The sequence below is a fragment of the Pezoporus flaviventris genome, unplaced genomic scaffold (genome assembly GCF_033815535.1).
Source record: "Pezoporus flaviventris isolate CSIRO_AGI_PZ_B2104156 unplaced genomic scaffold, CSIRO_AGI_Pfla_v1 ptg000002l, whole genome shotgun sequence".
Taxonomy (NCBI): domain Eukaryota; kingdom Metazoa; phylum Chordata; class Aves; order Psittaciformes; family Psittacidae; genus Pezoporus; species Pezoporus flaviventris.
Window position 1 is genome coordinate 16,241,150 of NW_026892550.1, and position 23,747 is coordinate 16,264,896.

Genomic DNA, 23,747 nt, shown 5'->3' on the forward strand with positions numbered 1-23,747 from the left:
GTACACTTACCATGTGTTTGTGTAATAAATGTGTATGTTCAGGGTTAGCTGCCTGATTTACTGGGAATCTGAAGTTAAGGGAGGAGTTCTGCTGAGTGGTGAGGTGTTAGGGGGTGTCACTGCTGGCAGAGGTAGGGTATGTTGTAAAAATGGACTGGGTGCCAGTGCAGGCTATTTTGGGTGTAAGCGTAAGAAAAACGAGGTTTTGTGTTGCAGTAGAAGGGGAGGAACCTCCTGTGCTGTTAGTTGAAGTAGGAGCAGCGTTGCTTTGCACTGCAGGGAGGACAGGCTGGGCTTCCCCCACACAGCCACACCTAGCTGGGCCCTGGCCCGCCTGGGACCGCACCGCCGCTCCGATGCGGGGAGCGAGGGGCCCACAGCAGGCGGGTGCCACGGCCGTGAGGGCGGGGCGGGAAGCACCGCAGTACGCTGCTGAGGGTAACCAGGCCCAATCCGCGCCGGGGCGGGAAGCACCGCCTCCGGAAGCCGGAGACCGGCGGGTTTGCGGGGGTCAGGGGCGCCTATTGGAGGGGAAGGGGCTCGATAGCCGCTTGGAGCACGGCCGGAGCGCCCCGCCGCAATGCCCGCCTTCCGGCAGGTCGGGGAGAAACAGCTGCCGCAGGAGGTGGTCTTCATGGCCTGGTCCCCCAAAAGGGACCTCATCGCCCTGGCCAATAGGGCGGGCGAGGTGAGTGCATGGCGACCGAGCTGAGGGGAGGCACTGAGGGGGATGAGGAGGAAAGAGCTGCTTCTGCTGTGTCATAGTGCTGGGAGATAAGCTAGGTGCTGGGAATAGTAGATTTTTTTATCAAGCTTCTCGATACTTTACCTTCCGTTTTTACTTCCTTGTTTCCAAACAAATTCACTGATGCTTTGTCTGCAGCACTGGGGTTTTAAAGCACATGAAATTTCCTATTTAGATTAAATCTATTTTCAGTTATATTTCTTTTATTCCCCCTGGAACTGCTGTTCATGCATGAAGACAAGAGTGTGCTTTCAGTTGTCCTCGGCTAGGGAGGTGTGGATAAACCCCTGTTGGTTACAGGTACAGCTTGGTACATCTTGTTTCTCTCTGTTGCTGTAAACAGTATACTGCCCTCCAAAACCACATAGGAGTGACTCTACTAGAGGAGCACACAATATTTAAGCCACAGGTGTAAGAAGTGGTAAAAGAAGTGCATCTTGAACTGATTTACAGACTGATATTAGTGGAAGAATGTGGACTAGTCTTGTCTTGAATGTGTTTGCTTTGTAGGTTTTACTCCATCGGCTTGCAAACTTTCAACGAGTGTGGAGTTTGCCTCCAAATGAAAATACTGGAAAAGAAGTGACTACTCTTGCTTGGAGACCAGATGGCAAAAGTAATGTCAAGTATATGAGGTGATACGAGGCAATAAAAATCCCACTGGAAATCAGTGAAAGTTGTGGTGATGATGCCTCCTGTCTGTGAAGGAAATTTTTAAGTAAACTTGTGTTTGAAGGGAATGATGGCTTAATTTTATGTAGGTTTATTCAAAGTAACAGGTTTACACTGTTGAAATCAATTGCAAAACAGATTTGCAAGGTGGATTTACGTGGTTTCAAAGAGCAGGAAAACTTCGAGGTCCTGACTAAGCAGAATATTTTTGTATGTAGTACAAAATTCATTGTGAGAGCAAGAGGCTGGTCAGGATTGACTGGAGAGCTTAGCTTATTTAACATGGGCTGAACTGCAGAGGCTACAATTGCTCTAAAAATAAACCAGAAGAAGGAAAAAAAAAAGCCCTTTTCCTTATCAACAGAAATAATGCTAAAATTATTAGGGGGAAATCGTGGTTGTTTTTTTTTTTTTTGACACAATATTGATGGGAGATTGGGAACAATCTTCTGTGATGTGGGTGAAAACTACTCATATTGTTTTATGATGGAATATGTGGAGTTTAAGAAACTTGTTTTTAAGCTAGTTGTCTGTGATTACAAGGAAGCAAGCACAGAAACCTATGCCTGCCATATGCTTTACAGATGAATAAAGTTAAGAAGAAGGTGATGCACAAGTTGCTTAGCAAGTCTTAAAATTTTATTCTGTTGTAATAAACCCCAAACCTTCTTGGTGGACAGTCTTTATATGTAATTATGTAAATTTGCAAAAACCTGAAGCTTCTGCTGTGTCAGAACAGCTGTTAGAAGTCTTAGAAGCAGGTTCATAGAATCATAGAATAATTAGGGTTGGAAAGGACCTTAAGATCATCTAGTTCCAACCCCCCTGCCGTGGGCAGGGACACCTTACGCTAAATCGTATCACCCAAGGCCTCGTCCAACCTGGCCTTGAACACTGCCAGGGATGGAGCATTCACAACCTCCCTGGGCAACCTATTCCAGTGCCTCACCACCCTAACAGGAAAGAATTTCCTCCTTATATCCAATCTAAACTTCCCCTGTTTAAGTTTTAACCCATTGCCCCTTGTCCTATCACTACAGTCTTTAATGAAGAGTCCCTAATGAGCATCCCTATAGGCCCCCTTTCAGATACTGGAAGGCTGCTATGAGGTCTCCACGCAGCCTTCTCTTCTCCAGGCTGAACAGCCCCAACTTCCTCAGCCTGTTCAACGTGTAGATAGATAATTGTGAAATCAGGCCTTGGACTTAAATTTATCACCTAAAATATGATAAGAGTTCAAACTTCCATTCTAGTAAGTAGGTTTCAAATGAGAATTTGGAAGGACTGTACATAGACAAAGAAAATTCTGCCCATAAGTTGGCTTTGAAGACGCTTCATTTTCTAGCTCAGTATGAAGCACTAAATTTTGCACATTGGTTATTTATACATTTTACTTGTCTTTCTCTAGTTCTGGCTTTTGGCCTTACTGATACCAAGCGGATTATTCTGTGTGATGTAGAAAAACCTGAAAGCTTGCACTCTTTCTCTGTGGACTCATCTATTACATACATGCATTGGATGGAAGTAACTGAGGAAAGCAGGTGAGTCTGAAAAACCCTTGAAGTAGATTATGGGCTATGTAGTGCCACCTTGCTAATAGTTTGTGCTTGGAATGTTACAAGCAGTCATATAATACTATGTTACATAGCTCTGGCTTTTTTTTACCATTTGGCTAAAAATTTTCCTTTTTGTTAGACTAGAAATTTTCGTACACTTATTTTTAGTGTTGATATCTTAGTCTTACAGTTCATTAAGTTATACACAAAATTTGCAGTATGATCTTGAGTGTCCACCTCATTCTAGTGTTAGCTTGTACATCCATTTTGCTTCAGTACCAATTAATTTATTAAGATAATTAATAATAATAATGTTAATCTGTTTCGTTAGAATAAGTATTATACTGAAATCTTTCTTCACTTGTGTTTTCAAGATCTTTAGTTTGGTGCTGTATCTTTCACAGTGTGCCTTTGGTGTTGCATTCAACCCCACTGGCAATTCTGTTGTGGGTTTACTTGCTTCAGGAAGTCAGACTGCCATTAGTGACCATGAGCTCTGTGGCATTCATGGTCCCTGTTTCTGTGGCCTTACAAAAACCTCTGATAAGCACCTTGTTGCAGTACTAGACAATAATTAAGTAAAACATTGATTTTAAAAAGGGAGGTAATGTTAGATCCCACCATCCTCCAGAAAACACCAGTCTTAAAATGTCAGGGAAATAACTGCATCTTAAGTCATTCTTCTCCTGATGGGACTAGACTTATCTCCTTATGCAGAATCTCATCCTTCTGGCATGTCCGAGGTTATGGTATTTAGTATTGCAGTGTAGTCTTCCTCTCACTGTAATATGCCTATAGCTTTTCTGAAGTATAGGTGGGTTATACTGCAGGGTTGTACAGGGTTTAAACAGAAAGCCTTGGTCAGTAACTGTGTTACAGGAGAGAAGGATTTGATGGCAAGCTACTGAGTCAGCAGATACAAACTTTATATTCTTCTTTGGTGGAAATAAAAAAGAGATTTTCAGACTTCTTTTATTAGTTTGATCGTTTGATAAATTACTAAAGGTTCCATAAGGAATCGTCCTCTGATATTTGTAACTAATATATACGACCTAATGACTATATACTGTAATGCTGAAGTTAGAAATTCTCTTTCCCCCCATTTTACAGCTTGGGTGATAAAGACAGTCTTACTTCTTTTTCAGTGTTCTCACTTCCTTTTACAATGCTGAGGATGAGTCAAATCTCCTTTTGCCTAAATTGCCAGCACTACCAAAAAAGTAAGCATTATACTAATAAGTCTGGGAAAATACAATTTGTTGTTCCTTGTCTTTGTTTTGGTTATTCGTCTCTAATGAGTATGAATGCTTTGGATTAGAGGTTTGCTCACTGTTACTGAAAATATTTATTTTATTTTCAGTTACAGTACTACTGCAAAAATTTTCAGGTAAGAAATTGGCATTTTATCTCCCTATTTTTTTGTTTTATTTTTTCTGGTGTTGAGACAAGCTGCATAAACCCTAATCATACATTTTGTGTTTTCAGTGAAGAAAAGTCGGATGAGATTATGAAGCTTCTGGGTGATGCAAGGTAAATTCTGTATGTGGGTTGTGGGGTTGTTTTGTTGTTGGGGTTTTTTATTTAAAGCTATAAAATAATGGATACTAGTGGGGTTACTTTTATGTTATTCATAATCTGTATTTAAGGGTCCTGGAGAAAGGTTATGTAATGTCTCTTTTTTTCATGTACAAAGGTATAGTTCAAAAATATATTAAAGCCTCTATCAGTTTATACTTTCCCTCTTCAATTTAGAGGGATTATAAGGCGCTTTATCAGCAGCTGCTGTTGGTGCCATATATTCTTTTCCTTCGGAGAAGTTTCTTGGGCTGCATTTGAAGGCTATGTTGTGTTACTTAAGCTGGTCTTCGAGACATTAGTAAAATCTTGTTACAGATGGCAAATTCCTGTGAGTTTGCACGAGTGTGACAAAGTTAAAATTAGCTCTGAAATCAGCTGTATTAGGGTTACTTTAAGGTAAATGTCGCTTACTGGGAAACAGGAGAAGCTGGAGAAAGTGTAGCTTAGCAGGCCGAGACTGGTTTTGTGGCATGTTTGCGGTGCATTTTTGAGGAGTAACTTGTTTTTCCATTTGCTTTTTTCACTGTTCTTTACAGTCTCACCACTGAGAAGCATCCTCCTTATTAAAATAAAAATAAAAAAATAATGGCATCTGTCTATCGCCAGTTATTCCTTAAGACTGTATTGATAGGTGAGCTGCTGCTAGAAACTGCTACTTTTTTTCTTTTGGAAGATGTAACATTAGTGAAGAAGGACTTGTCTGCCTGTATGGTTTTTTGTTTTTTTGTTTTTTTTTCTCCCTATTGTATCAGTTAATTTAGTAGTTACTCATTCTGTAAATGTTAGAGGAGGTCTTATCAATGGCACTGAAACTTGTTTTGTTTTTAAACTTCTTGACATTAGCACAGTGTTTCTTTCTGTTCAGAGATTCTTTAGAGGATCTTTAGTAAAGGGATGGAATTTAAGTGTAAAGAATTATGTTTGTATGCATTATAATTTGTTTCACTGTGCTCATCAACACATTCTTCTATTTTTATAGGCTTAATGCTCTGGTCCTTGGTGGCAGCTGTGGATTTATTGAGATTTATGCTTATGGAATGTTCAAGATTGCTACAGTAACTGGGGTATATTACATTCCTTTCTGTATCTGTGTTTCATAATACACCAGACTATAGCTGAACTGAATGAAAAAAAATACATGTTTATGCTTACATATAAGTGAAAGCAGGTTGCTGAGTTTTAAAGGAAAGAATAGTTGTTTCTCTTGATTGGGTTGTGTGGCTATTGTTGGAAAGATCCCTGGTGGTTTTGACATCTTGTTTCAAATGAAACGAAGTTCAGTGTTAGGCCACAGTAATGAGTGTTTTTGCTCCTGAACAGTAGCTGAAAATTCTGCTTTGTTTTTGCATGTTGTTGACCACAGTTGTCTTTGTATGTGTGAGAGCAGTACACACATCTTAGAGGAAATGCAATATTTCATTAACTTTTAAACTGGAATCCTTCAGGTGGCAGGTTCTTGTCGTGGACTATGTTTGTCTAGTGATTTGAAATCACTGTCAGTTATTACAGAGATTCGAGACTCTTCAGACAGTGAAGCTGAGATAACATATTTTCAGGCAAGTAAAGTAACTTTAAAATGTTCTTTATAAGTGAAACTGCTTTTCTAATTACTTTCTGGTATCTTTATTGCTTTCTCATTATTTGTGGGGAAAAAAAAACCCTAACTACTATTTCCAGCCTTCCTGAAATTCACAATTTAGCTTTTGGATTTATCATGTAAACCTGCAGCTTCACCAGTGAGCCTGATGCTGCTGATCTGAGGCATTCTTTTACAATATTAGTTTAAATTAGACATTCATTTATTCAATTACAGTTACTCAGATTTTCTTCATTCTGCATACAAAGGCATATCAGTAGTTCTGTTGATTATCTAGTCTACCCAGAACAGTCATCCTTGAAACTATAACTCTTACAACTCCAAAATGATGAACCTTATCAAGAGTTTTTTATAGATTGTCGCTTCGAATTAAATTTATTTCTCTCTTAAACTTTAGGAAATGAGAAATAGCAGGTTTTCTGCTGCTTCTCCCTATCTGTCTTTTAATTTCTGTGATCTAAAATTTCTTGAAAGACAAATAATCATCTGTAAACTGTTGTTTATCTCATTTGTTATAGCTGGACACTAGTCTGTTATCAAGTTACTTACCTGAGGTAACTCGAATGGCCCGGAAATTTACTCATATTTCAACTCTGTTACAGGTACAGTTGTGTTACAGTATCCTCTTAATATCACAGTTCCTACCAGCCTCAGTATTCTTAATGCAAGTAAAATAAATGTTTTCTAGTAGGAAGCTTAAGTTGATTTTAAGTAAATGTAGACTTCTAACTTGGAATTTGGTAATTAATGTTATAGTATAGCTTCACTTGGTATAATAACATCCAGTTCTTGCATGTGTATTAAGGGAGGAAAAAGGGAATAACACTGATGTCTGTATCTGTATTACAGTATATAAAGTTGTCGTTGACATGCATGTGTGAAGCATGGGAAGAAATACTGATGCAGATGGACTCACGACTAACAAAGTTCGTCCAGGTACTGTGGCTATCAAATAATAGAATCAAATAATTTCTTTATTTTCTTAAGAGCAGATTATTGGTGGTGGCAAACCTCTTAGAATTTTTACTGGGTAATACAATTGAAAATAACTTAAAATACTAGAAAATCTCCAGAGATCAGTAGTCTGATTTCGGCATTCAAGGATGTGGGCTGGGTATTCCAATATACTTTAATTCAAGTGTTTGTGAGATTATTTGGTAGCCTGGATTTAATCTCTTCACCAATCTATTTCAATCATTTTGACTGACAGGAAAAGAATACAACCACTTCTGTTCAGGATGAATTTATGCAGCTGTTGTTATGGGGCAAAGCAAGGTAGTTACTGTTGTTTTATCTGAGTATGCATTTGCATTTGATATTGAAATACAAAAGGAATGCATATTTGGTTCTGTCTCCCACCCCGTACAGTCTGGAGCTTCAGGCGTTACTAATGAACCAACTGACGGTAAAGGTATGTTAATATTTAACATATTCAGATAATTAGTTCAATATATTTTAATCACTATTCTGTTAAATTAACATAACGTTACTATGTGTTTGTGTTTCTTTTTGTAACAGGGCTTAAAAAAACTTGGTCAGTCCATAGAGTCTTCCTATTCCAGTATACAAAAGTTGGTTATAAGTCATTTGCAGAGGTAGGTCACAGATTATCCAATGAATTATAGACAAAATGGCATATTATCTGCCTTGCTGAAAAACAGTATGCATATTGGTGGTTCTTTGTAAGTAGGTGTGCTGGTGCAGAGACCATGATTGTGACAAAATGTGCTGTTTTACTTTTGGGTAATCACAGTATCACAGTATGCTAGAGATTGGAAGGGACCTCGAAAGATCATCTAGTCCAATCCCCCTGCCGGAGCAGGAACACCTAAATAATGTTACACAGGAATGTGTCCAGGCGGGTTTTGAATGTCTCCAGGGAAGGAGACTCCACAACCTCCCTGGGCAGCCTGTTCCAGTGTTCCATCACCCTCACTGAGAAGAAGTTTCTTCTCAAGTTTAAGTGGAACCTCTTGTGTTCTAGTTTGTACCCATTACCCCTTGTCCTATCATTGTTTGCCACTGAGTAGAGCCTGGCTCCATCCTCGTGACACTCCCCCTTTATATATTTATAGACACTTATAAGGTCACCCCTCAGTCTCCTCCAAACTATAGAGACCCAGCTCCCTCAGTCTTTCCTCATAAGGGAGATGCTCCACTCCCTTAATCATCTTCGTTGCCCTGCGCTGGACTCTCTCCAGCAGCTCCCTGTCGTTCTTGACCTGAGGGGCCCAGAACTGGACACAATATTCCAGATGCGGTCTCACCAGGGCAGAGTAGAGGGGAAGGAGGACCTCTCTCGACCTACTAACCACCGCCCTTCTAATACACCCCAGGATGCCATTGGCCTTCTTAGCCACAAGGGCACAGTGTTGGCTCATGGTCATCCTGTCGTCCACTAGGACCCCCAGGTCCCTCTCCCCTACACTGCTCTCTAACAGGTCGTTCCCCAACCTATACTGGAACCTGGGGTTGTTCCTGCCCAGATGCAGGACTCTACACTTTCCCTTGTTATATTTCATCAAGTTACTCCCTGCCCAACTCTCCAGCCTGTCCAGGTCTCGCTGGATAGCAGCACAGCCTTCTGGCGTGTCAGCCACTCCTCCCAGCTTAGTGTCATCAGCAAACTTGCTGATAGTACACTCAATTCCCTCATCTAAATCATTGATGAATATATTAAATAATACTGGTCCCAGTACTGACCCTTGAGGCACTCCACTAGTTACAGGCCTCCAACTAGACTCCGCCCCATAGACTACAACTCTCTGGCTTCTCTTCTTCAGCCAGTTCGCAGTCCACCTCACTACCTGATCATCCAGTCCACACTTCCTCATTTTAGCCGTGAGGATGCTGTGGGAGACTGTGTCAAATGCTTTGCTGAAGTCAAGGTAGACCACATCCACCGCTCTGCCATCATCCATCCACCGTGTTATTTCCTCATAAAAGGCTAAGAGATTGGTCAAACATGATTTCCCCCTGGTGAAGCCATGTTGACTGCCCCTCATAACCTTCTTATCCTTGATATGCCTTAAGATGGCACCAAGGATAAGGTGTTCCATCACTTTCCCATGGATGGAGGTGAGGCTGACCGGTCTATAGTTACCCGGGTCCTCCTTGCCCTTTTTGAAGACTGGAGTGACATTTGCTTTCCTCCAGTCCTCAGGCACCTCTCCCGTTTCCCAAGACTTGGTAAAGATGATGGAGAGTGGTCTACCAATGACTTCCGCCAGTTCCCTCAGCACCCGCGGGTGCATCCCATCTGGACCCATGGATTTCTGGATGTCCAGATTGCTCAACTGGTCTCTAACCCATTCCTCATCGACTAAGGCAAACCGCTCCGTTGACCTGACTTCATCTAAGGTCTCAGGGGTACAGGGCTCTTCAGGACTGCCTGCAGCAGAGTAGACAGAGACAAAGAAGGCATTCAGTAACTCTGCCATCTCTGTATCTTCTGTCACCAGGGCACCCATCCCGTTCATCAGTGGGCCTACATTGCCTCTGGTGTTAGTTTTGTCTGCCATGTATTTGAAAAAGCTCTTTTTGCTGTCCTTGACCCTTCTTGCCAGGTTTAATTCTAAGGATGTCTTAGTCCTCCTAGCTGCCTTCCTACATCCTCTAGCAGCAGCCTTATATTCCTCCCAAGTGGCCAGCCCCTCCTTCCATGACCTGTAAACTCTCCTCTTCCACTTGAGCATACCCAGCAATTCCCTATTTAGCCACGCAGGTCTCTTGGCCCTCTTCCTTGACTTCCTACGTGTCGGGATGCTCCGATCTTGAGCACGGAAAAAGCAGTCCTTGAATGTCAACCAACTATCTTGGGCCCCTTTACCTTCAAGCAGCCTTGCCCATGGGATTTCCCCTAGCAATTGCTTGAAAAGGCCAAAGTTTGCCCTGCTAAAGTCCAGGGTTGCAATTCTACTTGGTATTCTACTAGTCCTACCACACAAGATCCTGAACTCCACCATCTCGTGGTCGCTGCAACCAAGGCAGCCCTCAACCCTTACTGCTTCAACCAGATCCTCCTTGTTAGTGAGGATGAGATCCAGCAGCGCTCCTCTCCTGGTCGGCTCATCCACCATTTGCAGGAGGAAGTTATCATCCATACACTGGAGGAGCCTCCTGGACCGCGGCTGGGTTGCCGAGTGGTCCTTCCAGCAAACATCAGGGAAGTTAAAATCCCCCACGATGACCACAGCCTGTGACTGTGAGGCCGCTCTCAGCTGCCTGTAGAAGGCCTTGTCAACTTCCTCACCCTGATCCGGTAGTCTGTAACAGACACCTACAACAGTATCCCCCCTGCCAGCCTGCCCCATAATTCTCACCCACAGACTCTCAACTCGCTCGTCATCTGTCCCTGGACAGAACTCGGTGCATTGTAGTTCCTCCCGCACATAAAGAGCAACCCCACCACCCTTCCTGGCTGGCCTGTCTTTCCTGAAAAGGACATAGCCATGGAGAACTATTGAAGTATTTTGAACAATCTTCATGCCATGTCTCCTGTATGTCACTGCCTGGTGTGCTTACAGGACATGTGCAAAATATTCACACCAACTTTGTGTGGTAGCTAAAATCATTAGGACAGTATTTGCTTTTCTGTGAAGTGGTAATTTTACGTGCCCGACCACCACTCTCTGCAAAGCTCTCCTCTTTGCACAATAAATGATGAAAACATAGCATGTAGTGAAGCAGTGAATTTCCAAAGGGTGCTAAAAGATGATTATTCTTTCTTCTGCATTCCTAGTGGCTCTGAGGCACTGTTATACCACTTGAGTGAATTGAAAGGAATGGCTTTATGGAAACAAAAATATGAGTCTCTGGGATTGGATGCGTCTGGAATTGAAGGTACAGTAATGTGTGTGCTACTTAACCAACCCTGATTTCACTTTTGAAAGCTTAATAATAATGGTTAGCTCTTCTTGCAGAGGCTATCACTGCTGTTGGTTCTTTCATCCTGAAAGCAAATGAGCTGCTACAGTAAGTATAATGTCTGGAGAGTTTATAAAATATGCTTATTGAGTCTTGTATCTAAGGAAAAGCATGTGGCTGGGAATACAGGAGGTTGAGAGACCAAGGCTTCTCTGTTGGTGGTGAGCTTATATCTTGTCTCACTGCAACTCAATGATTCACACCCCAAGAGCAGTCTTACTTGGAAGGTTGCACTGGGCACTTAAAAACCCTGCTAGTGCTTGCAGACCTTTCTGTAGTAAAGATGGGGCTTAAGCCTGGAGCAGCTTATGACATTTGGTAATTTCTTTTCTCGCTTCTTATTCAGGGTTATCGACAGTAGTATGAAAAACTTCAAAGCATTTTTTCGATGGCTGTATGTTGGTAAGCTTGATGACACAGTAAGCATCCAGTATCTGTTTTGTACTGTAAGCATTGAAATGTTGGCAAGTAATTAAACCAGCCTTAGATATGATCATCTGTTTATTTCTATCATACAAAATTTCTGAATGTCTAAAAGGTTACAGTCAAATAATTATAATATTGCATAATACGTATGTCATGGTTTAAACCCAGCCAGCCAGTTCATTCACTCACTCCCCCCCTTCTTGCCCTCCCCCTACTCCTGAAGGGTCATAGAGGAGAATCGAAAATGCAACTCCCACGGGTTGAGATAAGAACAGTTTAGTAATTAAGGTATAACACAGATCACTACTGCTACCACCAATGATAATAATGATAAAGGAAATAAGGGCTTGAAGGGTTGAGCGGGGCCGGAGACTGCCTGGGAATCCAGGGTGGCCTGGCTAGCTCAGTCGGTAGACCATGGGCTGGGGGGGTGAGTTATCAGAAGGGCTAGGACTGGGCAGGGTGCGATGAGGTATCGGTTGGTACTTGGTTGGGCTGGTGGGGCGAGTTATTGGTCAGCTGGTGCTAAGGTGTTGTATTCTCTTCCCTTGTTATTTCCTTTATCATTATTATTATTGGAATTTGATAATTCTCAATTAAACTTACTGTGTGAACAGTGGGTATTAAATATATACTTATGCTGTAATGATGCTCCAGACTGTTGTCTGTTTCGTGAGCGATTTGCTGGTCTTGACTTGGAGAAATTAAACTGATATATAGATTACACCATATTTGAAGTATAGTCTAACTCTCCTGACTCTGTCACTTGCTGTTTTCTCCTGGGGAGACCTAGTTAACCATATGGTTATGCATACATGTAAACAGTCTCTGAATGTTGGGATACACTTAATAGTCACTTCCAGTTGTAGCTGAGTAGCTGTAGGTAAGATGTCAGCAGAAATTGCTATATATTAGCCAGCCTATTCTTGTTAAGTGGTTATGAATAGGTTTATAATGTTTAATTGATCTTTTTAGAGCTACTTTACAAAAAACTTAAGCAGTCTTAGCAGATACTGTAAAAGCACCAGGAATGCCATGTTAGCACTTAATAGCAAGAATGAAATAATTAATTTTTTAAAATTGCAGAAAGTAGAACTATCAGAGTTCTCTGTCATAATGTTAGAACTTTCATTATTTAAATGTTCACTGTGTTTGTTTGTGTTGAAACTAAACAGAGAACTGTTTATCTAAGCCTCACTGATTTAAAATTTTAAAACACATTATTCTGGGTGTGACACTGTTCATGTGTTTTATGTCTGTTTTACTACTCTATGTACATGAATACATTCTTATGAACCCCTTTTCTAATATTTTCAGTCTTGTACAGGCTACAGTGCAGTTGGAAAACATTAAAGATAAATATTTGCCAAGACTTGTATTGTAAGCTAGTGGAGCAAGTGAGGCTTAATTTCAGTCTCAGTTTTACAAATTCTTCCTTCCAGACTTTTGCTTCTGATGTATTAATCTTTCCTATTTTATTAACAGTGGTTTATTACATAGCCATGGAAAATTAAGAATATTAAGAAAACATATTAATATTAATGCAGTAAAAATATAATTTTTCCCTCAGCCATGTTGAGGATGTCAGAAGATCATGTGCTTCCAGAGCTGAACAAGGTAGTAGTAATTTTTTCTAATAAATGGTGGCATATTCTGTATTCTGCTTGCCTTGAGTGCAAGGTTAAAGGTTTATTTTTGTTCCTAAACTTAAAGGATAGTGTCTGTCATTTCTTTGAGAAAGTTGATGCCTGTAGATTCACACTAATATGCTGTCTCACATGAATTACTTTTTCTGTTTTCATTGCAAATACTACTCTTTTTTTTAGTACGCTGCATGAATTTGAGACCTCTGTACAGCAGCTCTTTATATGCTCTGAATGACTAACATAATCGGAATACAATTTTAACATCTTTACCAGTGCCCTTTTAGGGGAGGTGGAATACAGGTACATCAGGTTTGCAGACACCATCACAGTAGGCGAACCAGTTAATACACTCGAAGGCAGAGGTGCCTTCCAGAGGGAAAACAGATAAATAGGCTGGAGGAATGCACAGGTGGGGACAAGCAAGGACAAATGCAAGGTTTTGTCCTGGGTAAGAGTGACCACCTGCAATTGCACAGCAGAGCCCCAATTGGCTGAGGAGCAGCTCTGCTGGGATGGACCTAGGGCATGAGCCAGCAGTGTGCCCTGGCAGCAAAGGTGGCCAAGTAAACAGGGCTGTACTAACAGGAGCATGGACAGGACCCTCCTTACTTAGCACGCATCAGATTGCATCTGGAATACTTTCTCTGGCTTGAGGCCCTCCTATGTAAGACAGACATGAATAAACTAGAGTGAGTTCAGCAGAGGGCTCCCAAGCAGGTTGGAGCCTGAAGCATGTGTTCTTTGAGGACAGGCGGGGGAACCTTGTGTGTTCTTGTGTATTTCTTATCCTATGCTTTTCTCACTGTTTGTTTTTTTTTTTTTCCTTTAAGATGACTCAGAAAGATATCACGTTTGTTGCTGATTTTCTTACTGAACACTTTAATGAGGTAAGTTACTGGTTTGCCAGGTACAGCATCTGACTGTATTTTTTTTTCCAGCTGAAAAATCTTGTAATAAAATTACACAATCACCTTTTTGTACATTACTTCTCAGTAACTTTGAGTTTAAATAATGGGTTTGTTTGTATTATTTTTTCAGGCACCAGAACTTTACAATCGTAAGGGAAAATATTTCAATGTGGAGAGAGTTGGCCAGGTAAAGAACTAGGGAATAAATGGCAAAAGAATAAATGAGAAAATCCTTAGATTAAGAAGATTTAAAGCTGTGTCCAGTTTTCATCTTTGTCCCTTTTGCTCTGTGTTGCATATTCCAGTAATGGTAATGGAGAGTATTTTAATTGTTTTCACCTATTATTAGGAAAAGTAGTGTTTAAAACCATATCCTATATTTTTACCTTACACATACTGTATTTTTAGGGAAAGTGAAGCTTCTTTACAGCCAGCAATAGTAACATAAAACTGAAATGTGTTTGTCTTTATGCCGTTAATCGCTGTATTTCAAAACACTTGATTCAAAAATCAGTTTCCTATGGAACTATCACTCTGTGATCTCAGACAATAGTTGATTTTTCTCACTGTTTCTAAAAGGGGTTGAGTTTAAGTAGTTTAAAGACTACACTTAAGACTAAGTAAAGACTTAATATTAAATTAAGATGAAATGTTTACCAGACTTGTGAGGGGTGATGTTGGAGTGAATTCTAATGTCCCTTATTCTTAAAATGCAATCAAATAAATGTCTGCTTCTTTTCTAGTACTTGAAAGATGAAGATGATGACCTTGTATCACCACCTAATACAGAGGGAAACCAGTGGTTTAACTTTCTTAAAAACACTACTCATCTTAAAGGTAACCTGTGCTTTAGTAAAAAGTTTAACAAAGATTCATGTAGAATGTAACCAATGAGGAAGAATAATCTGTTTTTTCATGCTTATGAGTTATTTCTATTTCTATAGTGTTGGTCATCGGTCTTCATCTGAGCAGAATAAAATAAATGGTCCTTGTTATTTTACAGTTTTTATGTAGTGGCTTACCCAGTCAATTAGCCATTTTCTGGGTATGAGGAGTTTCCTACCTTCTTATGTACCAGTCTCAGAAATGTTGCTTGGAAGGTATCCCAGGAGAAGCCTCGTTTAGGAGATCTTAATTCCAGTTCAAGGAAGTAATAATTATGCTTAGGTCATACATGGGGGAATTGTCCTTATGTGTTCTCTCTCACTGGAGTCTGAGGCTTTTTTGTTAATAGTTGTGAAAAAGAAGTAAGAGACTAACAAGCTGATGGCAAAATATTTCTTGTTTAACTTTAGAAACCATAGACTGTGAAACTTATACAGCATAAGCTGTCTTGTAATAAAATTTGCTAGAGCTGCCTTTTTCTGCCTATTTAATTCAAAGTGGTTTTCTTGGTATTAATTTGGCAAGTATTTAGATGATTATAGGACAAGTAATGCTTCTGTTGTTGACACCTTCTACCTTTCTTTGATGTAATTTATGTCATTTTTCCAGCTAAACATTGGAAAAAAAACAAGTTATGTACCTAAAATAAATTGTGAGATTATCTCCAAAGCTAAATGTCTTCTTACGAAATTATTCATTTTGTAAGAATGAATCATCCCTATAAAAGCCAAATCAGGGCTACTGTGAAAAATATGGAAATAGTTTTGCTTAAACAAGATACTTTATGAAAACTCAGTTTCTAGATCTCAAGTAAATGCAGTTCCTTCTTTTTGCAAATTTGTTTTCTAATCCAGTTGGTTACTTGAGTTAGAATTTATAATCAGGGAATAGTTTAGACAGTCACCTAATCCAACCAAAGAAGGGCTAATTTTGAAGCTAAAGTGGGTTGCTCAAGGCTTTATGCAATCAGGTCCTCTGCATCTGCAGGGGTAGACTCTGTAACCTCTCTGGGCACGCTGCCCTTTCATGAGCACTAACCAGTCATTGTCAAAACTCTTCTCCTTATATCTGACCGGAATATCCTATGCTGGAGCTTATGGCTGTTGTATGTTCTCCTCTCCCTAAGTTTGAAGATGATGTCTTTTGTAATGCCTCCTTTAGGCAGCTGAAGAGACCAGTGGGTTCCTCCTTGATAGCCCTTGCTTTTCTAGGCTGAATGAACCCAGCTTCCTCAACTTCTTATAAAGCATGTGCTCTCTAGCCCTGTGACCATCTTCTTTGACCCTCCACTGGGGTCATTCCAATTTGTCACTTTAATAGTAGTGTATTACAGTTTTTACAGAGATACAGGCATTTTTCACATGAGCTTTATCTGTTTACAGAAAGTCCACTTCTGTTTCCCCACTATCCTGAGAAATCACTGCATTTTGTCAAAAGGCAAATGGAAGGGATCATTGATCAGTGTTTACTAAAGCCAGCGGTAAGTTCAATTTATATGAATTAGAACTTTATTCTAGGGTTAGCAGTCAACTGAAGGTAGTAGTCGTGCTTAGTAAGGCCTAAAGTTTTAATCTTTGCCTTTGAGTGCCTGCGATTTAGGTGGTAGTATGCAGCTCAGCTTCATTGCTGCCAGGATGTCTCAAGCCTTTGGCCGGGTAGACCATAATTGGGGATTTTTTGTTTCATGTCTTACGTTCCCACATTGTTGGGGTCTATTTTGAATGTTAATCAACTTGGTGTATGTGCTGTGTACTAGATAAATGTATTAGTTGGCAATACATTAATTTGTACATTATGAAGAATCATAGGGTCATAGAATGTGTTGGGTTGGAAGGGACCTTAAAGATCATCTAGTTTCAATCCCCCTGTCATGGGTGGGGGCACCTTCCACTAGGTCAAGTTGCTCAGAGGCCCCTCCAACATGTCCACGTCCTTCTTATGTTGAGGACACCAGAACTGCATACAGTACTTCAAGTGAGGTCTCACAAGAGTAGAGTAGAGGGGCAGGATTGCCTCCTTTGACCTTCTTGTCACGCTTTTTTTGATGCAGGCCAGGATACAATTGGTTTTCTGGGCTGCGAGCGGGTGTTGGTGTTGTTGAGGTCAGTGTTGAGCTTGTCATTAACCAACACCCCCAAGTCCTTCTCCTCAGGGCTGCTCTTAATCTGTTCTCTGCCCAGACTTGTGTTTGGGATTGCCCCAACCATTATGCAGAAACCTTGCACTTGGCCTTGTTGAACTTCATAAGGTTTGCATTGGCCCCCCTCTCAAGTGTATCAAGGTCCCTCTGGATGGCATCCCTTCCGTCTAGAGTATCCACTGAACCACACAGCTTAGTGTGGTTGGCAAACTTGCTGAGGGCACACTCAATCCTGCTGTTTGTGTCACCAGCAAAGATGTTAATCAACGCCTAGTGTATCAAGGGACAGTAGTGTTTACAATAGGGATGTTTATTCCAGCATAAATATTGGTGGATTTTTTCAGATGTACTCAGGTGGTTTTGGTTGGTTGGTTTTTGGTTGGTTGGGTTTGTTTTTTTTCCTTTTCTTTAAAATTGTATACAATTATGAATAACTGGCTGCATTTTTTTGCCTATTTTCATTGGTTTTGTTAGGATGTAATTGGAAAGTCAGTGCATCAAGCATTCTGCATGTCTCTTTACAAAACTTCTCAAAGGTATTTATTTACATTATTTCTAATGCTCAATTGCACAAAATTACAGCAAGTTTTAATAAACTAGTTTGTTTTTTTCTTTTCAGTGAAGATTCCACACCTCAGTTATTTAAATTACCATTTCTGTAAGTATGCTGCTATTCCTTGTCCTATGTTATTTACCAGTTATTAAAACTTAATCTGCATTTTCATTTCCTTCCCTCACATTACAGGTGGAATGATAAAACATCCAATATACATTATGTTCTCTTCACCATGTTAGAAGATTCTATTTCTAAAATATACATTTTGAGAAGACATACTGATACTTCTAGGTAAGAGGGTAAAATTGGTTTGTGAAGTTTGGTACCTATGTACACAGGCAATCACAACTCAAATTTATTTGTAAAAAGAAGGAATAAGCAGCATGAATACAATTTTTCGTGGTTACTAGAGAAAATGAGGAAGACATTGGGAAGTACAGTAGGAATCCGCAGCAGGAGTTTGTATTGTGTTAGACACAGAAAATCTTATAAGACCGAAGATGGTTTTAGGCTTAGGAAAAGAAATCAGACTCCCTTAGTTTTGCTCCTCACAGAATTACCTATGCAAACTTGTGGAAAATTACAGGGAATCGTGCTTTCAGGGTTGCTTTGTCTTACTGTCAATGTTGGTTTTTTTTTAATTAACCACTTGCAACCTTTAACACCTTTCAGTACTCTAGGGAAAATGGGAGGTAGTGCAGCAAATAAAATACGTCTTTGGGGTGTAGTTCTGTGGACCTTCTAGAGCTTCCGTGTCCAAGATGCAGTTTGTCACTGCTTAGTTGTACTGATACACCTCTTTAAGATGCATTCTGCCAGTGGGATCACTGAAATGATCTGGGTTTAGAAAACAGCAGAAATTCCTCCTTCATAAAATACTGATTATTATAATCCATGTCATTTAATTTGAGGAGATAATGAACTGTGGTAGGGGTGGGAATTTTAAAAGCAAATTTACTGCTGAAGAAAATGCATGGTGAAGTTATCTTCTGTGTTTTCAGTTGAGAGATGATGATGACAAAATTACAGCTTTGTAGTGTAGTTCCTATCCTGTTTCCTCCCTCCCTACCTAAAACAGTCTAAACTCGTTTTCTGTAGATTTGAATATCAAGTAACTCAACAGACCTGAGACTAGGACAATTGAAACGAGTTCAGCAGAGAAGAACTGTATCCCACAAGCCAGACTCAAGTTTCCTGTTTGACTCCATTAATCGTATTTTGGTGAAGGCAGAGGAAATCAAAAGGTTCTTATCCACCAGTTGCATCATTTTGGGTTGTAGACTGGTATTGTGCTAACCTTAGCTAGGCTTACACCATCTCTTATGACAGTTGCCTTTAGAGATTTTGGATTCTCTATGAATGGAAAAGAAATTATCAACTGAGATAATGAACACTATTATTTTAGGTCTGTCAGTAATGGAATTCTTGCAGTAGAGTTTGGAAACTTCTTGAGCAACAGTATACATGAGAGCTCAGACTCCAGGTCAGTATATTGATTTTTCTTGCAGAACCATGTTTTCTTATGTTCCTTCACATTAAGTTAACTTCTGAGACATTATAGTTTGGGTTTTATCCTGCAATTACTACTTTAGTTGCTTGACCACCTTGTAATCCTTGGGTGAGTTGGGCTGTAGGAGATGGCACAGGTGCATGAAGGTGCAGGATTTTGAGAGTCATTTGTGAAATTGCATTTCATCACAAGATCAAGTATATTTTAGTTTTCTATCTGAAAACTAGAGTTTTTAGCACACATACAAGAAAGTGAGCTAGCTGGAAACATATTTTGCTTCTATCTGTGGTATTCTTTAAGTAAGATGGAGAGACACTTGATATGCCCAAATGAAAGCATCCTAAAAGGCATGGCAGACTAAGCTCATCCTTTTCATGTAGAAAGGTCAGATGTGATTGCCCTCAGTGTCTTCAGATGTGTTTCTAAATTTTCTTTGGTGTTTGCGTTTACTGTTCCTTACACTTCACCTGAACAGAGACAAAATAAGATTACTAGTAATTCTTCTATTTTTGGGGGAGGAGGTTATGTGTTGGTTTGGGGTGGTTTTTTTGTTCGTTTGGGTTTTTTTTCCCTTCAGAATATTTTTTCCTGCATCACATAGGAGTCTGACATGTTTATAACTGTCTTTCAGTGTCTTAGCTGCATGACTGACCTTTTTACCATTTACAGTAAAGGGCACTGTTAGCTACTGAATAATTTTTAACATGAATGCTGTGTAACTTAAAATATTTTAGTTCTGACTTTATTCCTTTCTAAATTATTTTCCTATAGATGCTACAGTTGTTTAGATGCACACTTCTATGATGATGAAACTGTAACTGTAGTTCTGAAGGAGAGCATGGAACAAGAAGGGAAGGAGAGAGTGTTGGCTCAGTTGCCTTTATCTTCAGTATACACTGATGAGGACCAAGATAGGGAATTAATCTGGGATTCTGCTAGAAGGTACTGAAAAACTTTGAGCAAGTCTGAAAATGTAGAACTGAAAAGCAGATTAAAGAACTATTCTAATCGTGTACAATTGCTCATGCCTTGTGTGTAAGCATTTTAAAGACAAAAGTTGTGTGCCAGGGGAGTGGGATGCAGAGATGGAAGCTTCCTAAAAATTTGGTTTGTGGTTTTTGGGGGTTGGGATTGGTTTTGCTTTTTTTGAGACTGAATACTACATGTGCATATGGCTTTTGTGAAATGGGAGAACCAAATGAAGACATCCTGTAGATTCAGAGGTAATATTTTCTTTAGAGGATGCTAACTTTGCTAGTTAGAATACTTGAATTTAGGGTGTTTTCAGCCTATTTGCTCATATATTTCTGCCTTGTAATAAGGATATGCAAATATTTCTTCATCCTTTCCCTGGTAGTCACACATACAACTATTGTCGTCTTAGCCCCAAAAGATAAAAACTGATGCCTGTGTTGGCTTAGGGAGAGAAGAGCATCTGGGGGAAGTGAACTGACACACACCTAAAAAAAGACCAGTGTTGTTCAAGTGGTGAATCCGATCTTTTAGTTGTTGAGCCTCACTTGCTTTTTCTTTTTTCTCGCTATGCGTATCTGGTGGATTGCTTAAAAGACATTTTTACTTCAAAACAAAGAGACATACTGAACTGTAAATATTTCTTTTTATGCCACAAAGAAGTTGTGTATTGAAGAATTAACAGAAAATACTAAAAGTAAGTTCGCACTAATCCTGGCCACTGTAGTAGGCAGGAGGCCCTTCACACAGGCTCTCTGAATGGGAAGAAACTGGAATAAAACATCTTCGAAAGGTCATGGAGGCTAAACTTTTGTGTAAGTGAAGGCATTGCCTACAGGACTTTGTTCAGAAACGCCTTCTCTTGCAGAAGAAACTTTTGAAGGATGCCATCCTCATCCTCCTGCGGTAGCTGTTACTTGTGGGAAGATCAGGCTTTACAGCTCCCTTCTCACCTGCTGTAGTCTTTTACTTCAGATGAAATACATTGTGTCTTTGCAGTTGGATCCCCCTCTTTAGAATATCCATAGCAGCATTAGAGTGGTTTCAAATGATAATCTGCTTGTTGCATATGGTATAATAAAACTTAGACATAAAAAAAACCCTGGACTGAGATTTGTCTTAGTACTGGAATGGTTTCTTATGTACTAGCTTTGTGTTTCCTTCTTCGTGTGTGCAGGCTGGATGAGCAAAGTGGTGAGATACCCACATGTACTGTCATCTTGGAGAATCAGTGGAGAGTACTTGAGAATATGAAAGCTCAGTATGTTTCTGTAAATGGCATTAGGAAAGTTTCCTGTGTGGTAAGTACAGTATCTGAGAAACAGCTTGTAAACTGTTAAACAAAAGATGTTATGACTGGAGAGAGTGATAACCTGTGTCTGCTAATTTAGTAAGAATTAGCAAAGAAAAAGAAAACATTTCTTTATAATAAATAACCAATAATATTTTATAATTAATAAAATAGTAAATGAATACTAAAATATTTATAAATAGGTTATTCTCTTATGTTCTGTTATAAGTGTATTGGGATACAGTCATACCTCTCTTGTAACACAGCATGGAAGACTAACAGAAGTTGATGTATCTGTTTGCTTTACTTTTCACCCTGCAGAGCAATTAAAAAGTTGCTAATTTCCTCAGTACTTCTGTTTCAAAGAAAGGACATTTTCATGGCTGACATTTAAGATGATATTGGTGCTTTTTTAAAGAAAATATTTATTAATGGAAACTTCTTAATGTCTCCATAGCTAAGTTCAAATCTCCGTCATGTGAGGGTGTTTGAGATGGATGTGGAAGATGATGGAGAAGCTGAGGAAGAAGAGGAAGAAGAAACAACTCAGACTGCAGCTGGGGAACCTGATGAGCTAAATCAGTCTGCAGATAACCAGGACAACGTGTGTGGTGCATCTGCTGAAGAACTACCTGATGAAACTGAAGAACGTGAATCAAGTCTGGATCCTTGACATAGGCTTTTATTTTGGGAAAGGGACAAGACTGTAACCTAACTTCAAGCTGTTCAGATGATGTACCCTGTACCTACTCAAGCAGCTGTAGTAGGATGTTGTGCGTCAGAGTTCTGTGTTGATTCTCAGCTAAGACTGTGTTCTAGAGTGCACTTATCTGACCTTTTTTTTTTGTCTGGCACATGGTTTGGTATGAACTGAATTTCCTTGAGGGGCTTTTCCATTTACAGTTTTTTATAGATGAGGAGAAAAAGAAATACCAAATGATGTTTTTTGTAGTTAACTTATTCAGTCCTGAATACTGTTAAGATAAAATGAACTTGTATGTTAAAAACAACAAAATTCAGAACTGAATTCTTTTCTTTCAGACTTCATGTTCTAGTAATGGGTACAGAAGCTTCCTGTAGAGCTGAAATTTAAGAGTATGACTAACAAGCTTTCAGATCAGCATAAGACTAGTTAGACAACAAAATTTAAAGTTACAACAGAGTATATTTTTTTTTATTCTGATGTAGCTTTGTTTGTCATGCATAGACTTCAGCATGATCGTGTTGCTTGCTAATTTCTGTAGGAATGATGGAGTGTTAAGTAGTAGCAGCTAGAAACAGCATTTAGTAATTTAAAATGTTCTCTTCCCTACTAGCTGTCAGTCTTCACTTACTCAAAACTCATCTCTTTAAATTAATAATTGCTGCTAAATGTGTGATCTTCCCTCAAAACAGTGAGTGTACTTTCTATCTGTGAAGAGGACCAGGTCTTATGCATATGCTACATTCTGTATTTCATAAATAAAGAAATCTGAAATTGCTGTTTGGCATTGCAGAGGTCATATACCAGGCTTGCCATCTTTGTCCTGTTTTGAAATATGCCATTTTAAAGTTACTGGTTTTTAAAGTGGACTTGTGAAGGTTTTGGACTGTTTGAGGAAGATCCTTGTAAACAAAGCTGTTCAGTTCTGAGACTTCTTATTTTTTCATTTTTCATCTGCTTGCTGTTCAGTGTTCTCATCTAACAGATGCTGAAGGTTGAAGGCACAATGAAAAGCTGTAGGACAGAAGGAGCAGAAATGCCCATTCAAAAGTGCTGTGGGCTTTCTTCATAGAGCAGTTACTCTTGATGAGAAATTGCAGCTAGAACAAAACCCACTCAGCTTAAGCCTGGCCTTGTGTCCTTCCAGGAAACTATTTCTTCTGACCTAACTTTAAAAATTGTCACACTACAGTGCTTGGAAACGATTGTTCTGGTGTGCTTTCTGCTGAGCAGTTTTAGCCCATGGGCATATAGAAATCAGATCTCTCCTGCCCACTATTGTTTCTGAATTTGTGTTGATAGCAGGTGTGTCCATGCCACAGGGGCATGCCCTTCAGAAATCTTGTTAAGGTGGTTATGCATCTTTCTAGTCCAGTCTTGTATATACTTGAATCAATGGAACTTTTGTTTCTGGCTGCGATAAGTGCATGTGCACTTTGTGCATTTCACAGTGACATTATACGATTGCACTAGTTTAGGTCAGTGCTTCTGATCACATTGTTGATCCTTCTGTCAAAATTATTTGTATTTTCTTCCAGATTTCTGTAATAATAAATGTGTCTGTAGTGTGCTTATGGATCTGTTTTCAAAAGGGTGATGGGAAATACTTGATCTAGAAGTTTTTCAGGATTTTGGT

The 23,747-nt window shown here is 39.7% G+C and overlaps 1 protein-coding gene across 3 annotated transcripts; it reads left to right on the top strand.

The window, feature by feature from the left end:
* Positions 1-553: 553 nt before the first annotated feature.
* Positions 554-23,042, top strand: ANAPC4 (anaphase promoting complex subunit 4). Of its 3 annotated transcripts, none has more exons than XM_061470405.1 (28): positions 560-688; positions 1,256-1,361; positions 2,826-2,958; positions 4,119-4,193; positions 4,334-4,360; positions 4,459-4,503; positions 5,531-5,615; positions 5,997-6,107; positions 6,667-6,750; positions 6,998-7,084; positions 7,359-7,423; positions 7,517-7,559; positions 7,667-7,743; positions 10,890-10,990; positions 11,071-11,122; positions 11,421-11,476; positions 13,071-13,120; positions 13,977-14,033; positions 14,185-14,241; positions 14,798-14,891; positions 16,322-16,419; positions 17,554-17,615; positions 17,699-17,737; positions 17,825-17,926; positions 19,041-19,118; positions 19,917-20,087; positions 21,295-21,418; positions 21,866-23,042. In XM_061470405.1, exons 1-28 carry the CDS (start codon positions 581-583, stop codon positions 22,079-22,081), a joined length of 2,403 nt encoding a protein of 800 aa, XP_061326389.1. In that variant the 5' UTR covers positions 560-580; the 3' UTR covers positions 22,082-23,042. The 3 variants fall into 3 exon arrangements, with proteins under 3 accessions (XP_061326405.1, XP_061326389.1, XP_061326397.1); XM_061470413.1 differs by having other exon boundaries at positions 13,071-13,117; XM_061470421.1 differs by lacking the exon at positions 1,256-1,361 and having other exon boundaries at positions 554-688.
* Positions 23,043-23,747: the final 705 nt, after the last annotated feature.

What these genes read in the sequence shown, in the direction of transcription:
- ANAPC4 (XM_061470405.1), top strand. Translation starts at nt 581, where the DNA reads ATGCCCGCCTTCCGGCAGGTCGGGGAGAAACAGCTGCCGCAGGAGGTG. An exon ending in TGGCCAATAGGGCGGGCGAG is followed by an intron (nt 689 to 1,255) that starts GTGAGTGCATGG and finishes TTTGCTTTGTAG; the next exon opens with GTTTTACTCCATCGGCTTGC. An exon ending in TTGCCAGCACTACCAAAAAA is followed by an intron (nt 4,194 to 4,333) that starts GTAAGCATTATA and finishes TTTTATTTTCAG; the next exon opens with TTACAGTACTACTGCAAAAA.